The sequence below is a fragment of the Ascaphus truei genome, chromosome 11 (genome assembly GCF_040206685.1).
Source record: "Ascaphus truei isolate aAscTru1 chromosome 11, aAscTru1.hap1, whole genome shotgun sequence".
NCBI lineage: Eukaryota > Metazoa > Chordata > Amphibia > Anura > Ascaphidae > Ascaphus > Ascaphus truei.
This window is the reverse complement of record NC_134493.1, coordinates 16,100,272-16,115,705: the sequence shown is the minus strand read 5'-3', so window position 1 is coordinate 16,115,705 and position 15,434 is coordinate 16,100,272. Positions and strand designations below refer to the sequence as shown.

At 36.4% G+C, this 15,434-nt stretch overlaps 1 protein-coding gene across 9 annotated transcripts in view; it reads right to left on the bottom strand.

The window, feature by feature from the left end:
* The window catches only part of RBFOX1 (RNA binding fox-1 homolog 1), a 658,912-nt gene that overhangs the window by 39,826 nt on the left and 603,652 nt on the right, over positions 1–15,434 (bottom strand). For 5 of the 9 annotated variants that reach the window (XM_075565294.1, XM_075565297.1, XM_075565301.1 and 2 more), the window contains one exon: positions 5,031–5,083. The exons of the other annotated variants lie outside the window; for them this stretch is intronic. In XM_075565294.1, coding sequence (XP_075421409.1) covers positions 5,031–5,083 — 53 coding nt within the window. The remainder of the gene's footprint in view (positions 1–5,030; positions 5,084–15,434) is intronic. 9 annotated transcript variants of the gene reach the window in all.

The following is a 15,434-nucleotide window of genomic DNA, read 5'->3' as shown; positions in this document are numbered from 1 at the left end:
TTTTCAAGGATTCTATATTTGCACTGGACCATTGATGCCACAATACAAATGTTCATGGATTGTTTTTTTTACCCATAATCCTTTCTGATAACTTGGCACATGGATCTATTGGAGTTATTACCTAAAATTCACTCGTGATTGAAAACTATTAAAGTCAATACAATTGAATGGTAGTCAAGGATCACTAACTGTGACTGCCTCAATTAATGTACTCATTAAATTAACTTAATAGAAGCCTTTTTCAGTAACGTAACCATCTAAATATTATTACTTTGCAGATCTACTACATTTTGAGCTTGCATTCAAATATGTTCATCGTTTGAAATGTAAAAACTATTGGCGGATTACTTGAAAACAGTAATATTTGACAAGTGGATTATAAAATTCATTTGTAATCAATATGGGTTATACTGATGTAGCCAGATTAATTGTGCCTGCACCAGGGTAAACTGGAGGACCCGTGCTTAAAGATTATTGCTGCAGTGGGTCCAATCCGAAATCATGGACCCCTCTGCAGTGATGCAGCGGCCGGCATCATCTCCGGAGCAGCAGCTTTTTGCTTTTTCAGCCGCAGCTCCGGAGGCAATGTGCTTGGCTACATCAGTATTTTGGATCCCATAAAAGTTCTGATATGAAACACCTTCTGGCACTTGAACACACCATACTGAATTAATTGTAATTGTCCTCCTACACAGGAAGGTGTCTTATAACAGAACCCTGCTTAGTAAATATGGTCTATAGTCTTGAAAGTTAGAAACAAAATTATACCTGTATGCACGATTGATTCTCATTATTTAGTCTCTATTTTATTTTGCAATTCCTGCCAAAAATAACATTACATTCTGCAATGTGCTGCACATTCTGCATACTGAATACATAGCATCAGCAACTACACTGGCGGCCGCTTTAATTCTTCTGCGGCCTTTTCCCCGCGATTTTAAAAATCGCGGGCAAATCGGGTCAAATTGCGGGATGATGCGGCCTGTTCACAGCCGTTTCCCGGACGTTTTGTGCGCCTGCGGGCATTGCCATTGTGCGCCATTGTTTAGCACTAAGCACTTTCTTTCTCTAGCGCTATTAGCGCTATCAGCTGTTATCAGCTGTTTTCGGGCCGCTTTCGGGCCGCGCGGAGAAGGCCCGTGACCATCGGCAAACATGCCCGAAATTTTTCGGGTATGTTTTAGGATAAACGTGGTCGCAGCAGTAAAAGCCACAATCATGTTGCTATCATTTTAGCCACTATTCTGCGTGGTTGCAGATAATTGAAAGTATGACAATTAAAAAGTGAGAAGAGGATCAATCATAAAAGTAATATATATGAAGAGATTAAATATTTGGAAGTAAACAGTGAAAATATGCAACATGGGTTTCACACACCAGTAGTGATGCGTTTCCTGAATCTGTTTCCTGGATTTCTGCTGATGTTATCCCCAACATATATTTCGCGGTGTAAAATCCGCAAATGGATTTGGGCATTTTCCATCCGCACGGATTCATCAAAATCCGCCATTAGATACAACCAGTGGGCGGATTTGTAGAATCCAATCCGCGGATTCAGCTATCAGTTTGTGGATTCTTAATGGATTGCTAAATCCATGGATTGGATTCTACAATTCCGTCCCCAGGTTGCGGAATCCGCAGAATGTATTGGTAATAACAATAAAAAATCAGCAAAACGCGAATTGCCCTTTTTGACATTGATCCACTGAAAACCGCGCACCGAAGGAACCGGCTGATCCACTGCAGATCCAAATTTGCAACAACAAAAAATGTGCCCATCTCTACTCACTAGGTCTATTTCTCCATATTAAATGCATCCATAGCAATTTCTCCATATTAAATTCTCTGCATCCATAGCTTTTTCTTACTCTAAAAAAGCCAGACACTAATACAGTATATCGATCCATGGTAGAATGAGGTCTGCCTTTTGGGAAGCATACAGTATCTCTTATATACTTACATTTGCACTGCTGATTCATTTCACACTCAGATATATTCACTAAGGGGTTTATATATTAAAGCAAAAGGAGTGCAGTTCGGAGACAAAAATATACCTTTTAATTGAAAATTTTCTTTAATATATCTCATGCAATTTTGTATCTGAATTTGTATAACATTTTCTTTGACACATAGGTGTAGATTCTCAGAAGACAGTTCATTTTTTAACGTTATGTTATCTCAATTTAAGGTATTGATATCCCCAGAGGTGCTTAGCGCCACGATATCCTGGCATTTTCATAAAAAACAGCGGATCAATACATTTGAACAGATGTTTTGCTTACTCATATGCAAATCATATGGTAATGAGCAGTTTACCTAACACCAGAGATCCTCAGACCTCCGTTCATGTTAGCGCATGATAATAAAGCTAACATATTTAGCACCTTCCAAAAGCCCCTTTCTCACATCCAGACTCTGATTATCATTGAGTTATTTCTTGGAATTGCCTAAAAGCCATGCAATGAGTATAGGACTTAACCCTTTCATTACAAAATGTTATACATGTGTCATTCAAAAATATATATTATGGATCATATAAATGTCTGAAACACATAGATATCTTTGTGTAAACTAATGTGGTATATAATGACTGTATAAAGTATGGGTGTACAATAATGTATATCCGTACATACCTCAACAATACAAATTAATATTTCATTTTTATCAATAACAATAACTTTATTTCATGTTGCTCTTTTCTGCCAATGGTTCTCAAAACACTTCACAATTACAGTGCAGCGCGCGTTATCCAGCGTATAGAATTTCTACAGACACAGTCTCCCCAGATAAGCTTAAAATCTATGTGTTTGGGGCCTGAGGCACAGGGAGACAAAGTGACTTGCTCAAGGTCACAAGGAGCGGACCCTGGGATTTGAACCAGGTGATACGTGTTGATGACGTGCTATTGCATGAAAAACTCCATTGATTTTAATGAGGCTTTCTCTGTGATAGCACGTTTTCCATGCCTATCACACCTAACAGAATAAGGGCCAGTGTCTTTACTCACCGAGCCACTCCCTTAATGGCCAATTAAAATAAATGAAGGGTTTCCTTTTCTTCAATTGTACATTAATACAAATGATATATGAATTAATATTGTTGAGATATGTATGCATATACATTATTGTACAGCAATTCTTATACATTATATACCATATAATTAAGTGAAAACGTTAATAAGTGTAAAAATGATAAATTTCTCAATATTATAACAAGATTTGCATGATTAGCTTTTGGTAATGCACATGAAAATCGCCATTAATAGCGCTGCCTTAATAACGAACAATTAAGTTTGACCAATGCACATGTGCAGTGTACTGTATTAGAGAATGTGTTTCTGAGACATGAAAATTCCCATTTATAGCGCTGCTACTTACAAGAACGGATGTTGTTTTGGCATCTCATTAGTTTTAAGGATACCTGTTAATAATAAGAAAAATAACACCTGTTTCCTATTTCATGAATGTCACGTTATTAGGTCAAAATTAATGGCCTTCTGAGAATCTAGCCCAGGGATACTTTTAAACATTCAGTACAGTAGCTAAAATCTTACAGAGCAAGGGGAATATTTCATAGCATATTGAATAGGATTCAAAGACCACTTAGATGTGAATCACATTGTTAACTGTCAAAACTCTCATTTAAGAGAATCAGAGTTAACGATAGTAAATGATATTAACAAATTCACTGAGTAGTGAACATATCTTTCTGTTTAAAGTATTACAAAAAGATTAGCTATACTTTATAGTTACCCAGCAGAGCATTGCTGCCAGGTGTCTCTGTCTGAACAGCAATGCTGTACACATATTAGTGTATTTATGTATAGTAGGTTTGTGCACACATACAATAAACAGAGGTGTTTATCTTCTTCACAAAATAAATCAAGTTCTTTTGACAATCATAACATAACTATTACACCAGACAACAGAATCTGATCGAGCTCAAGTGGAATTGGTTGAAAAAAATGATATCCATATATTTCACATTGTAATAGTTCTATGTGGTCAAAACTAATTTTACTTCCCAAATCCTATTCTGTACAGAGCTCCCAGCTGCTACTTAGAAATGTCTGTTTACCTATTTATATTGTATATATGCTTGTGCTTGCACTCTGTATCAAATCAGTCAATCAATCAATCATGTGCATTACATGTAATGCAGAGCAATCATTAGTCAGAGGGGTTTCGGTTTAGGCCAATTCAGCACTTGCAGATTGGTAGAAAAAAATATCATAGATGCAGAATTTGACATATGGAATTATAGCATGTGCATCGCAAATCTCATCCCTGGCTCCTTCTAACTTCCCCTCAAAACTCAAGCTGACACAAGAGGCAAAATATCTTGACAACTGTATTCATAGAGATACATTTTGCCATGTTGCCTCTCTAAGTATCATTTATATGGTGAAAAAAAAGAAATAAAAGAAGAAGAAAAAAAGATTTGCCCCCACAATATTTCTTATTTATTTTAGCAAACAAATGTGTTGCTTGAAATATTCATTAAAATGTATGGTCAATAGATTACTTTTTTTATTCTAAAAAAAGTGTGTGCAATTAGCTGAGGATAACAAATGTTTCTTTTTTTAAGATACAGCATCACTTAGATATATTGGGAGATTAGTCTAAATATAACAGTATAATACCTATTTTTATACTGTATGTTATATCTGTTTTCCTCTGAGGACTTCTCCATCTGCCTTACATATTATCTCACATCTATTTTTTCTTCAGAATATGACAATGTGTTAATCCTCCTAAAAGATTTATTCTTTTTTTTTTTTTTTTCAAAGAAACTATTACAGTCTTACCTCACTGGATCAAGTAAAATTGAAACTGCAAATAAAATATTACAGTCAGCAAAACTGTCTAAAGCCCATTACAGAGCAAAGCCTAGAGGCTACTTATATAGTTTGTGAAACCAAGACCGATTGCGTGAATCTTACTGAGCATTCTAAAGTGATTAACTGCAGTTTGTGAGAAAAGGATATTGAGACCTGGATGGATGCATCAAGAAGTATCAATGGTTGTTACCTGAAGAGGAGTTACAAGAAATTTCATCTGCGGCAACGAAGACGAATTGATTTCTGTAAAAGAAGATAAAATTCACAATGCTGCTTGCTGACTAGAAAATGTAGTAGCTGCCAATTGAGTTGATGTGTATAGATGGGATATTGGGAAGGAGCTTAATTTTAATGAATGTAGAAAGAACACATTTTGACAGATTTTTAGATCTGCAGAATTCATAAGTGTCGTCATGAAGTATGGTAACTTACAGGGTTTCATGAAGATAGTCAAATATGAATGACTGACAATGCTATCAGACTACAGATTGTTCATACAATAAAATATGTTTATTGTTTACACTAGGAAGTGTAACTCAAAGCTTATATTTTAAGGATGTGATTGATTAAAACCAAATGGAGTACATATGTGGCTTAAACACTTGTACTATTTTGGTGATTATATTAAAAAGTGTACTAGGTAATGTAGTATGCATCAGCTTAATAAGACTAACATAAGAAATATTTTTTATAAGTTATTTATTATATCAAAATTAGAATTTCAACAATGCCCATATTTTTGGTATTGGGATTGCTAATGCATTAGAGGTTACTAGTGAAAGGGAAATGGAATTAAATAAAAAATAATAACATTTTCAGATAGAATGACTCTAAATTCAAAATGTGTATCACACCTCTGAATATCCTACACTATCTCCAGTGCTTAAATTAATACAGTAGCATCTGCTTTCATTGCTGGAGCAAGCAGAGAGAAGTGCATTTTGCCAGGTCTAAATAAATGAGTGTTCCTAGTTTATTAATTTACTCTGTTTGGGGTTATTAGAGAAATACTGAAATCTCCTGACTGTCAGTAAGTTGTAACTTGGTACAAAGTTACATTTGAACCAGTGTTTGTGAGTTATGTTATTGTTATTGCCTTGAAACATTTATCCATTGCAAAAAAATATACTTTTGAAAATAATTATCCTGAAGGTAGTTGCCAGGATATGAAAAGTGGAAAAGTGGAAATAAAACAGTAATTTAGTATTGATCATCCATTATTTGTGGGCTATCATTCACTTTTTTGAAGGCAATAACTACAGTGAGTGCTATATTATCTGGGATATTGACTTGCAGTCCGTAATATATTGTCGTCTTAGATGTTTGTAAGGTAGCCAAATGTTTAGGCTTAAATAGGCTTGGAAGAAAAATCATTTTGTAGTTTTCCTACCTTCTAGGGCATCCTTTTTATATAATTATGACAATGAGTGGACAATGCGAGAAATATCACGTGTGTGTTGTTTAATTACATACAATAGGATTAAATGATTTTAGGATACCTTCAGTTTCCCTGCAAGGATGGAAATGATCTGTGATAATGGTAACGGTTACACCCTTCACCCAGTCAGTCAACCCTTCACCTTGCAACTTTTATAGCGATCATTCTTGAGGTGACACGTATCAAATGCTTAAAATAGCAATCAAAGCAAATCTCTTCAAATATTTTCAGCCAGATAATGAGGGCAAGGCATGCTCATCTGCAGCCACATACATGCAAACAGAAAATAAACAGAGCTCTCTATTCTTCGATCATAAGCTCTTCCTCCCCCATACAATCTAGAATCTGATACAGCACAGAGCAAAAGTTACAAATAAGGGGTTGAAGACATAAATGGGACATGATTAAGAGATAACTCATGAACTAATTAATCAGCTCATTTGACTTTAGTAAAGCATCTTCCCAAAGCTGATGTCTACACACAAGTGTAAACATTTCTTTTATGTGAAATTATATCTTTCTTGTACAAATACAGTAGGGGACTTTATAGGGGAAGTGCAATTTAGCAAGTGGCGATGCACCCTTGATAGAAGAAAGTGAAATTGGGTTAATACCTTACTTAAGGCGCAGTTAACAGACTACTCCACTGTACAACAATAAATATTAGTCATCAAGAAGTTTATTACCACTGGCACGTATTAAAGAAGGTAATGATTAGAGATGTGCAAAGTATTCCCCTAACTTCGCAAACCATACAAAATTGGCCATTTCCTTTTTTCGGGAAAAATTATGCTAAATCTCACAGATTTGTTATATATTTTCCAAGCCTTTTTAATCCATTACCAGACCCCAAAATAGGAGTTTTGCTGGTGAAAAAAAAGAGAGTTCTATTTAGTAGAAAAATCATTTATTTATTTTTATCTCCAAATAGTAATTTCTCTCTTGCTCTCATTGGAAGCTGATGAAAATGCAGCTTCTGCTACTAACACAGTTTGGACACTTTTACAGATATAAAATGATGGTACTCAACAGCAGCAGTGAAAGCCACACCTCATGATGCCCAATATATTGATGTTCATGGCAAAACAGTTTTCAATAAAAGCTGGAAATGAATTCATAGCATTTTATTGCTCTTCCTCTCTAGAGGCCATGGCAGACGCAGAGCAGGACAGCATGCAACCTGCACAGAAATCACTTGACATTGAAGTATGTCCATAAACATCAATATGCAAGTCAAATGGAAGAATAAAAAAAACATTGGCTACTTTTAGCATATTGTTTCCAATAACTCGTACAACATACAGGTGTCACTAAGCACAGTTACTGTATATGATCAAAAGAGATTATTCACTATTATGTATCATAATAAAATTGCCATAGAAATTAGAGAAAACAAATATATGAACCCCAAAAGCTGCGGGATCAGTGCTTGCTTCTAATGCTGGCAATAGAAAAGCCGCAACTTCATTGGGTGATGGAGTTGTGACTTTCTATTGGTGATTATGTGTTTAAAATCGGGACCAAAAGACAACTACAGTACAAATATTTTGGAAGCCAAGGGATCACCAGACATCGGGGAACTACTGATCAGCTCCGGGGGGCTCCTATATCAGGAACGCTTAAGAAAATAATAATTTTGAGGGCATTGCTGCTTTAAAGAAGCAGTTCCATGTAGCAGGTCAAAAAATGAAATACCTATCAGTGTAACTGGATTCTTTAATAAGATTAAATCACCCTTAAAGTAACAACTTTACTTATATGTATCTTTGGAAACATGAATATGTTTTCCTTTCCTTTGGGTTTGTTGAATTAATGAATAGCAGTTAGTTTTGATGTTTGATGGCATCATATTTACCTTCGAAACAAAGAACAAAACAAAAACTAACAATGTATCTTTAGATTTTAGGTTATCACCAAAATACATTGTATATAGATTGTAAATACCCTCCATAGCATTTATTTAGTGTGGAAATATTAAAAGTAAAACAAATTATTTAAAAATATTTATATGTCCTATTTCTTGTTTTTTAAATGCATCAATCAGCTACATTAAACCTATTAAATATGCCACTGTCCTTCACTTTGGTACTAAAAGGTTTTGGTAGAGACCTGACCTGGCAGCTATACAATGTTCATGTTAGTGCATATTGCACTGTTGTAGCACCCTAACACATGTATTCATCCAAATGTAGTCCCTAGTAAGTGCAAGTAACTTAATTAAGAATCTGAGATACAAAATAATTATTAAACATTCTCAACATCACATTGTTTTTTTTTGTGCTTCCAAGTACTCTAGTTTTAATAACAGACAACCAAGTATCAATAAAGTGCTATTAATGCATTAATTAACCGCTAGAATTTTGTAAAATGAAAAGTCCAAAACTAGGGCAGCAAAGGCAAACAAGAGCAGAACTAAGACTAAGCCTTAAGAAGATATGAGAAAAAAGGTCCATAAGTTGGCAAACTACCAAAATGTGCACTATTATAGCTAAAATTGACAATTTTGTAAGAGAGGGAGTGAGAGAAACCGAGAGAGCGTCCTATTTAGTGGAGTACTCATTGATCTTTATACCTCCCAAAACACTCATCTATAAAAAAACATGGACAGAGGTCTACAAAATGGGGTAAGCTTTAGCACGCATTAGCACGCATTAGCACACTTTAGCACACTTCATCTGCCATTGATATGAAGGGGAGTAAAGATGTGCTAAAGTTTAGCACCCTTTTGTGGATATGGGCCATGGGGAGATATCTATGAACACACCTGAGGCACATGGCTAATACTTTAAAAAAAAGTCTGGAGAACTGCTAGAAGTAAGTGATGCCAGCAGTGCTAACTCCAGCACACTGCACTGTCTTCACTCACGGATGGACCCATACAAATAATACCTTCTCTAACCTTACCCATTTTCATGTAGGGGTCAGGAGGAGGGTTGCAACAACTCCAAGTGCTAATTTCTTGTTACTATTTCTGTTCTTACTTAGTATGCATACAGTAAACAACTTAACTATCTGTGGGGACAAAACAATGCATCTATCATTTATCTAAGCAGTCCCAGAGATACAGATACACTTGCACATACAGTACCTATTCTTCCATAGTCTAGAATTTCCCCTAGTTTCTTCTTATTAAAGATCATCAAAATCCACATTGAAACAGCATATGGTGAAAGATGGTCAGTAGTGTCCAAATAGGATCTACTGTATAACCATGTAACCCAATTAAAACCAAAGGTATGCTAATTTATGTGCAGCCTTTGAGACAGTGAAAAGGAAGCAATTGTATATGTTCTGAAAGGAACAAAAATAATATATGGTGGTAATTCCATAAAAGCATAACTGCTAAAGCACCATTAACATATAAAGCAAAAGTTCCCAAAGTACTTATGCTGGACCATTCCCAAAAACAATTGTGTTTGTGGAGCTTCCATTTTATATTCAGTGCACACGGCAAGTAACCAGATAGTGGGGTTATGTTCCCCAAAATCCCTTTTAAAATAATAAAGATGTAATTATATTTGGTTGGATTATTTACAGATGTAGCCGCCCTTACTGTCTCCGGCACCAGGGCTAGCTGCATGACACCACAGTGGCTTCCCCAGAATATTTGACCCCCCACAGCGATGCTGCAGCCAGATTTTAGTTCTTCTAGCTTCGGCCCCAGAGACAGTGAGTTGAACTAAATCTGTATGCAAAGAGACTGTCGTTTTATTAATCTTGCTGGCCCCCTCTCTATTTCAGCTCAATTTCGAAAACCATGGTGTAGAGGATAAGGCTGCCCTCTATTCTAACAGATTTGGCAGCTCATACTAAAATATTGACACATACGGATCTAGCAAATGGTTGGTCGTGCAGTCGGCACAGATTCCGATACGGTATGGTTCTGGTCCCGTGTGTTTGCGGAATCCCTGAGACCAGACTAATGGCCCATCAGGATTAACACAGCAGGGGTCCCTGCATCTGAATGGGACCCCGCTGTGTGAATCCTACTGGGCTGCATCCGTGTGTAAGAGACATGCAGTGAGAATAGACAGAATCAGTCACTCTCCCTGCGCGCCATTTTGTAGATGTATACATTTTTATGTACTTCTTTTCCCATTCAAACGCGGGAAATTCAAATATCATTTAAACACCCACTCCACGGGCCAATAAGAAGCCAGGGAGTCATCAGAGGGAACTTGATCCTAGCATTCTCCAGCTGTAGGGAAGAAAGGCGCTCTCAGCCAGTAAGCAAACTTGGAGTTCTTGCTGCTGCATGCAGCTTTCTCCTACCCACTAGAGCAGGAGGGAAATGTATTTTCTTCCACAGCTCCAAGGAAAGTCTAGCTACATCTGTCATGTCATTCTAACGGCACAAAAAAAGTTAAATATCTCAGGAACTGGGGGAGTTCCTGGAGCTAAGAATAGCACGAATCAGCTCTCGAAGACCCTCTGGCCCTGCGTCTGGGGCTGATGTTTGAATTAATGTCATTCATGTGATATTATATTTACAGCAGTGTTCTGCTATCTCAAAAATCCTGTAGCCCTCGCTTTAAATTCCAACTGGTTAAAATGACATGACTACAAAAGGAAAATACACTTCATCAAGGAAGTTGATGGACCACTTATAACAGTCTTAATAGATTGAAATGGCAAAACTACACGTAGCAAAACATAATACAGATTACCAATTAAGCAACCATTCAATACAAAAGGGCAGACAAATGTAACATAATTAAATTGGTGTCAGACAGAAGCTATGACAGCTCCACTTTAACACAAATATGATAATGATATGTCTATATTAATGAGCTTTCACTCACATCAAATTCATTTTATAGAGACCACTAAAGGTTCAGTACAAACAGATGTATGAATTAGCTCGTACGGCACAAATACAGTAGTGATCTCCTATACCAGGGGAGGCCAACTCCAGTCCTCAAGGGCCACCAACAGGTCAGGTTTTGATTGAACCAACTGTGCTGAAGCAGGGACATCCTTAAAGGCTGACCTGTTGGGGGCCATTGAGGACTGGAGTTGGCCACCCATGTCCTATAACCCTATCAAAATAATGTATTGTTTAGCATGTAATATAATACGCTATCGTAACTCAGGCCTCTCAAAATCCAAGCTGTAATGCCTTCTCTTTCCCAGCTGTCACATATGTGCTTTATTTAAATACACAACGTTTTTTTTTATGGCAGAATATTGCCTTGTTAACTAAAAACATCTATACAACGTATCTCCCTCTGGTCTGTTTGACAAGTGAACATATAATTTTACTGACAATTTTTTAAGCCATTTCAAATGCTCAGATATTTGATTGTATTATGTTGATTTAATATTCTTCCTTTGTTCTTTCAACTTTTCAGATAGATTTCCATCTAGTACGTAGCAGAGGACATGAGGGAGAGCATACAGTACGCTTACTTCTTTATAATAGTTAAACAAAACATATTGTAATTGTTATAATCCCTACCGTGCTACACAACTAAGAGCCCTAAATGTGGTGGTTCGAGCATAACCCAGTGAGAAGTAGAATGGGGGAACGTCCCCACGCTCGGTTCACAAAAGAAACGTGAACACACTTGAGATGTTCCGTGAAGCTAAGATTGAATAAGCAAAATATAAATGTGTATGTTGAATCTGGTCCATTAACTCAGCAAATGTTTTGTGAACCTGGCTGGTTTCGTGGAAATAATCACACACAAAAAAAGTGCACTTTTAACTCGGTTCGCAAACGTAGGCGATCTCTAGCACCAAGGTAATGTCAGAGTCAATGTAGGCCCACAACTCCCTTGTTAGTCACAGAAATTGCTTGCTGGGTATTTTGGCTATAAAATCAGGGCCGTCCATCCATTAGGTGAACATTGGCGGTCGGCTACGGCGCAAAGGTCCCAAGGGCTCATTAATAATAATAATAATGATAATAATAATAATAATAATTTTTTCCTTATTTATTTTATTTATTGATCTTTTTTTTTGTCCGGTATTTTGACGCCCTATTATGTTTATTTTGTGTCGCACTGGAGTGCAGTCGCAGCCCCGATAGCTACACCACTGTTATTTTATTTATCTTAATATTTTTTATACAACTGGGGCGCAAATTTTAAGTTTTGCCTAGGGCGCATGAAACCCTTGTGCCGGCCCTGGCTATAATGCAATTAATAGGGTTCAGTATGTATGTGTCTGCAGGTGTGTTATTTGCTTAGGTCTTTTGCTGCATCTGGCATCTTACCATAACCAATTCCCCCAATTGGCAAGCTGTCAAACAAGGCACAAAAGTTGAGAAAATAACATTAATACATTAATGCTTAGAGACACATGGTTGAAATGCCTCTTGTAGAGCAAAAAGGTCAGCTGTGTTCTTTTATACATAGCACTCATTGGATTTGTTCTTTGATTAACATACCAGAAAAGAAACACATATAGAATAACAAGCATGTGAAGTACGTACTGTAGAACACTTTGAGATATTGATAATCTTTTTGAAATGGCTCAATAATAGATTAATTAAAATGGTTCTCACCCAAAGTAAATTTTTAGACCGCTAATAAACAACCTAACTGGGTGAGATAGAAGATTAAAATCATACAAGTGGCACAATGCAAAGCATCTATACAATTACAATTGAAAGAAAAGGTTATCTTTCTGATACAGAAAAACAGTAAAAAGCAGTAGAAAAATTATGGCAATAAATAATACCATTTATAAATTCAAAAGTGCTCTTAGGAACTATGCAGTAGAAAAAGAGAAATTGAAAATTCATACGCAGAATGACATTTCTGTATTTAAATATAACATAGAATGCCTTCAGCAACAGAATACAATTCCAATCACATTAATGGTGTGATCATGTCTTCTTGACAAAACATAATTCACTTGCATCATAAAGTCCAATTAGAAACTGAAGAGCGCCCAAAGGCATAAGTAATCATTAAAGAGGATATAATCAAAAACTTGTACAGTTAATTCCTACACAAAAATACAAAAATGGGAATTCCAAAGGGTATATATACTCTTGGGAAGGTCCCCTTGGGGACAAACACGTCCGGCTTCAGGGTTATATAGATTAATTAATATTTTATATCTTAATGTTGTGTCCAGTTCCGGTATTGTGACTACTTTGGTGAGCTATCATATTGCTTTAATTATTTTTTACTGTGAATGAAATAGTCAGGTAACGCACTACAGTGATGTGAGTGTGGCCAATTTGATTGTGTGTGTGTGTGTGTGTGTGTGTGTGTGCGTGCATGGATGTATGTACAGTGTGTATGTGTATATATATACATACATATCTTTTTTTAAAGAAAAGTATGAATTACTCATTTTAACTCTCCCTCCGGACATGAGCGACACCTTGTAGATGGCGAGAGCGTACCTACATATATATGTATATATATACACACAGGCTATTAATTCACATATAAAATATAGATAATATCAAATACATATGTAGAAGGACACAATAAGTCCCCTATGAATTTATATAGCATTAAGTATTAGGTAAACCCTATAAATGGCACTTTTATGGTGGTTACCAATAGACACGACCAGACCAGATTATCCCTAGATGTCAGCATTGCTATACAATCAGCAGAGGCATACAGCAATGCAGCAAAACAAGGAAAATAGATTACCCTAAAGGGTTTTTCAGCTCTGACCCAAGAACCTAGGGAAAATTCTTCATCTCAAGATTCAAAATGGGAATTATCAGATGGATGAGTTTTACCTTTGAAAATGTGAACATGGCCATCCCAAAAGGGTAAAAAGAACCCTGAAGCAGTAAGTCATATAAATCCTATTTGGGTATTTTTGCTCACATCGGCAAAATAGCACCCAGGGTGCACATTACTGTGCATCTCATGCAGTTAATGTCCAACAGAGATGTTAATAGCTGGGAGTTAGAAACACAGAGAACCAAGTTGAAACCTTACCATTTTCAATTGTGTGGAATGACTTTTCAAATTGGATTACCCCCTTGCTCTCAGTGTGGCCTAAATGTACTGCAGAACAGTGAGATTTGCTGATAGCACAAAGAAGGTGTGTTGTACTGTATACGTATACATGTGTCTGAAAAAAGGAACTCACTCTTTTGCTTAGTAAACAAAGCCAAATAATTATTAAACGTGCAGTGCTTCAAGAGGTATTAGGTAGAATATAGCCTTGTAATTTGCTCTTTCAAAATACACATACACAGTATGTGTATGCAAAAGCTACAGTACAGGTTTGCTCTTAATCTCCCACTGATAGCTATAAGAAGATTATGCGTTAGATACACAGATTCTCTCATGCAATCCAGTTTAATAAGCACATCAAGTTAGGAAAGCACCTGAAGGAACTCAAGTCATTAGAGCAGTGGTTCTCAATTCCAGTTCTCAAGTCCCCCCCAAGAGGTCAGGTTTTAAAGCTATCTCTGCTTCAGTACAGGTGGCTCAATCAGTGGCTCAGTATTTGCGCTGAAGCAGGGATAGCCTGAAAACCTGACCTATTGGTGAGACTTAAATACTGGAGTTGAGAGAACCCGTGCATTAGAGGAAAATGCAAATGTTTGTCACGGGAGGAAATTCCAACACGAAAGCTCTGTCCCATTAATAATACAGAACCGCTATGATTATTTATTAGAACAATACAAGGAAATAAATCACTCTTAGAATATTCAGCAGCGGTTTTTATGTTTAATCTCTCTTTAGAGATGACAGTATATGTTCATCGAGTCATTACCAGTATTTCTCGTGACAAAAAAAAACCCATTTATTTCTTCACCAAATATCGAAATAGCGCAATACTGACCTAGAACTGGCTATTTTTGTGTGACATTCTTACTTTTACCTGGAATTGTTCCTATTTTTCTGTGGTCTACAGTAGCTTAAAAAAAATAATCACCTCATCTCAATGCAGTTAATTCAGGGGTGTTTTATAAATGTCCAACCCCCTAGAGCAAGAGGAAAATGCAATTTTCCATCCCAATCTCCATGAAATAAGCTGTCAAAATGTTTGATAGCAAGGTAAATTGAGACGTACAAACTGCTCACAATCTTTTGAGATCGAAAACGTGACTTTTTTTCCCGCATGAACAAAATGATTTTATTGCCTTTATCCCCATTAAAAAAACATCAAACATAAAATTGAGAATTATATCCAAATAAAATGGCCGCTTATGATGAGCCACATTCA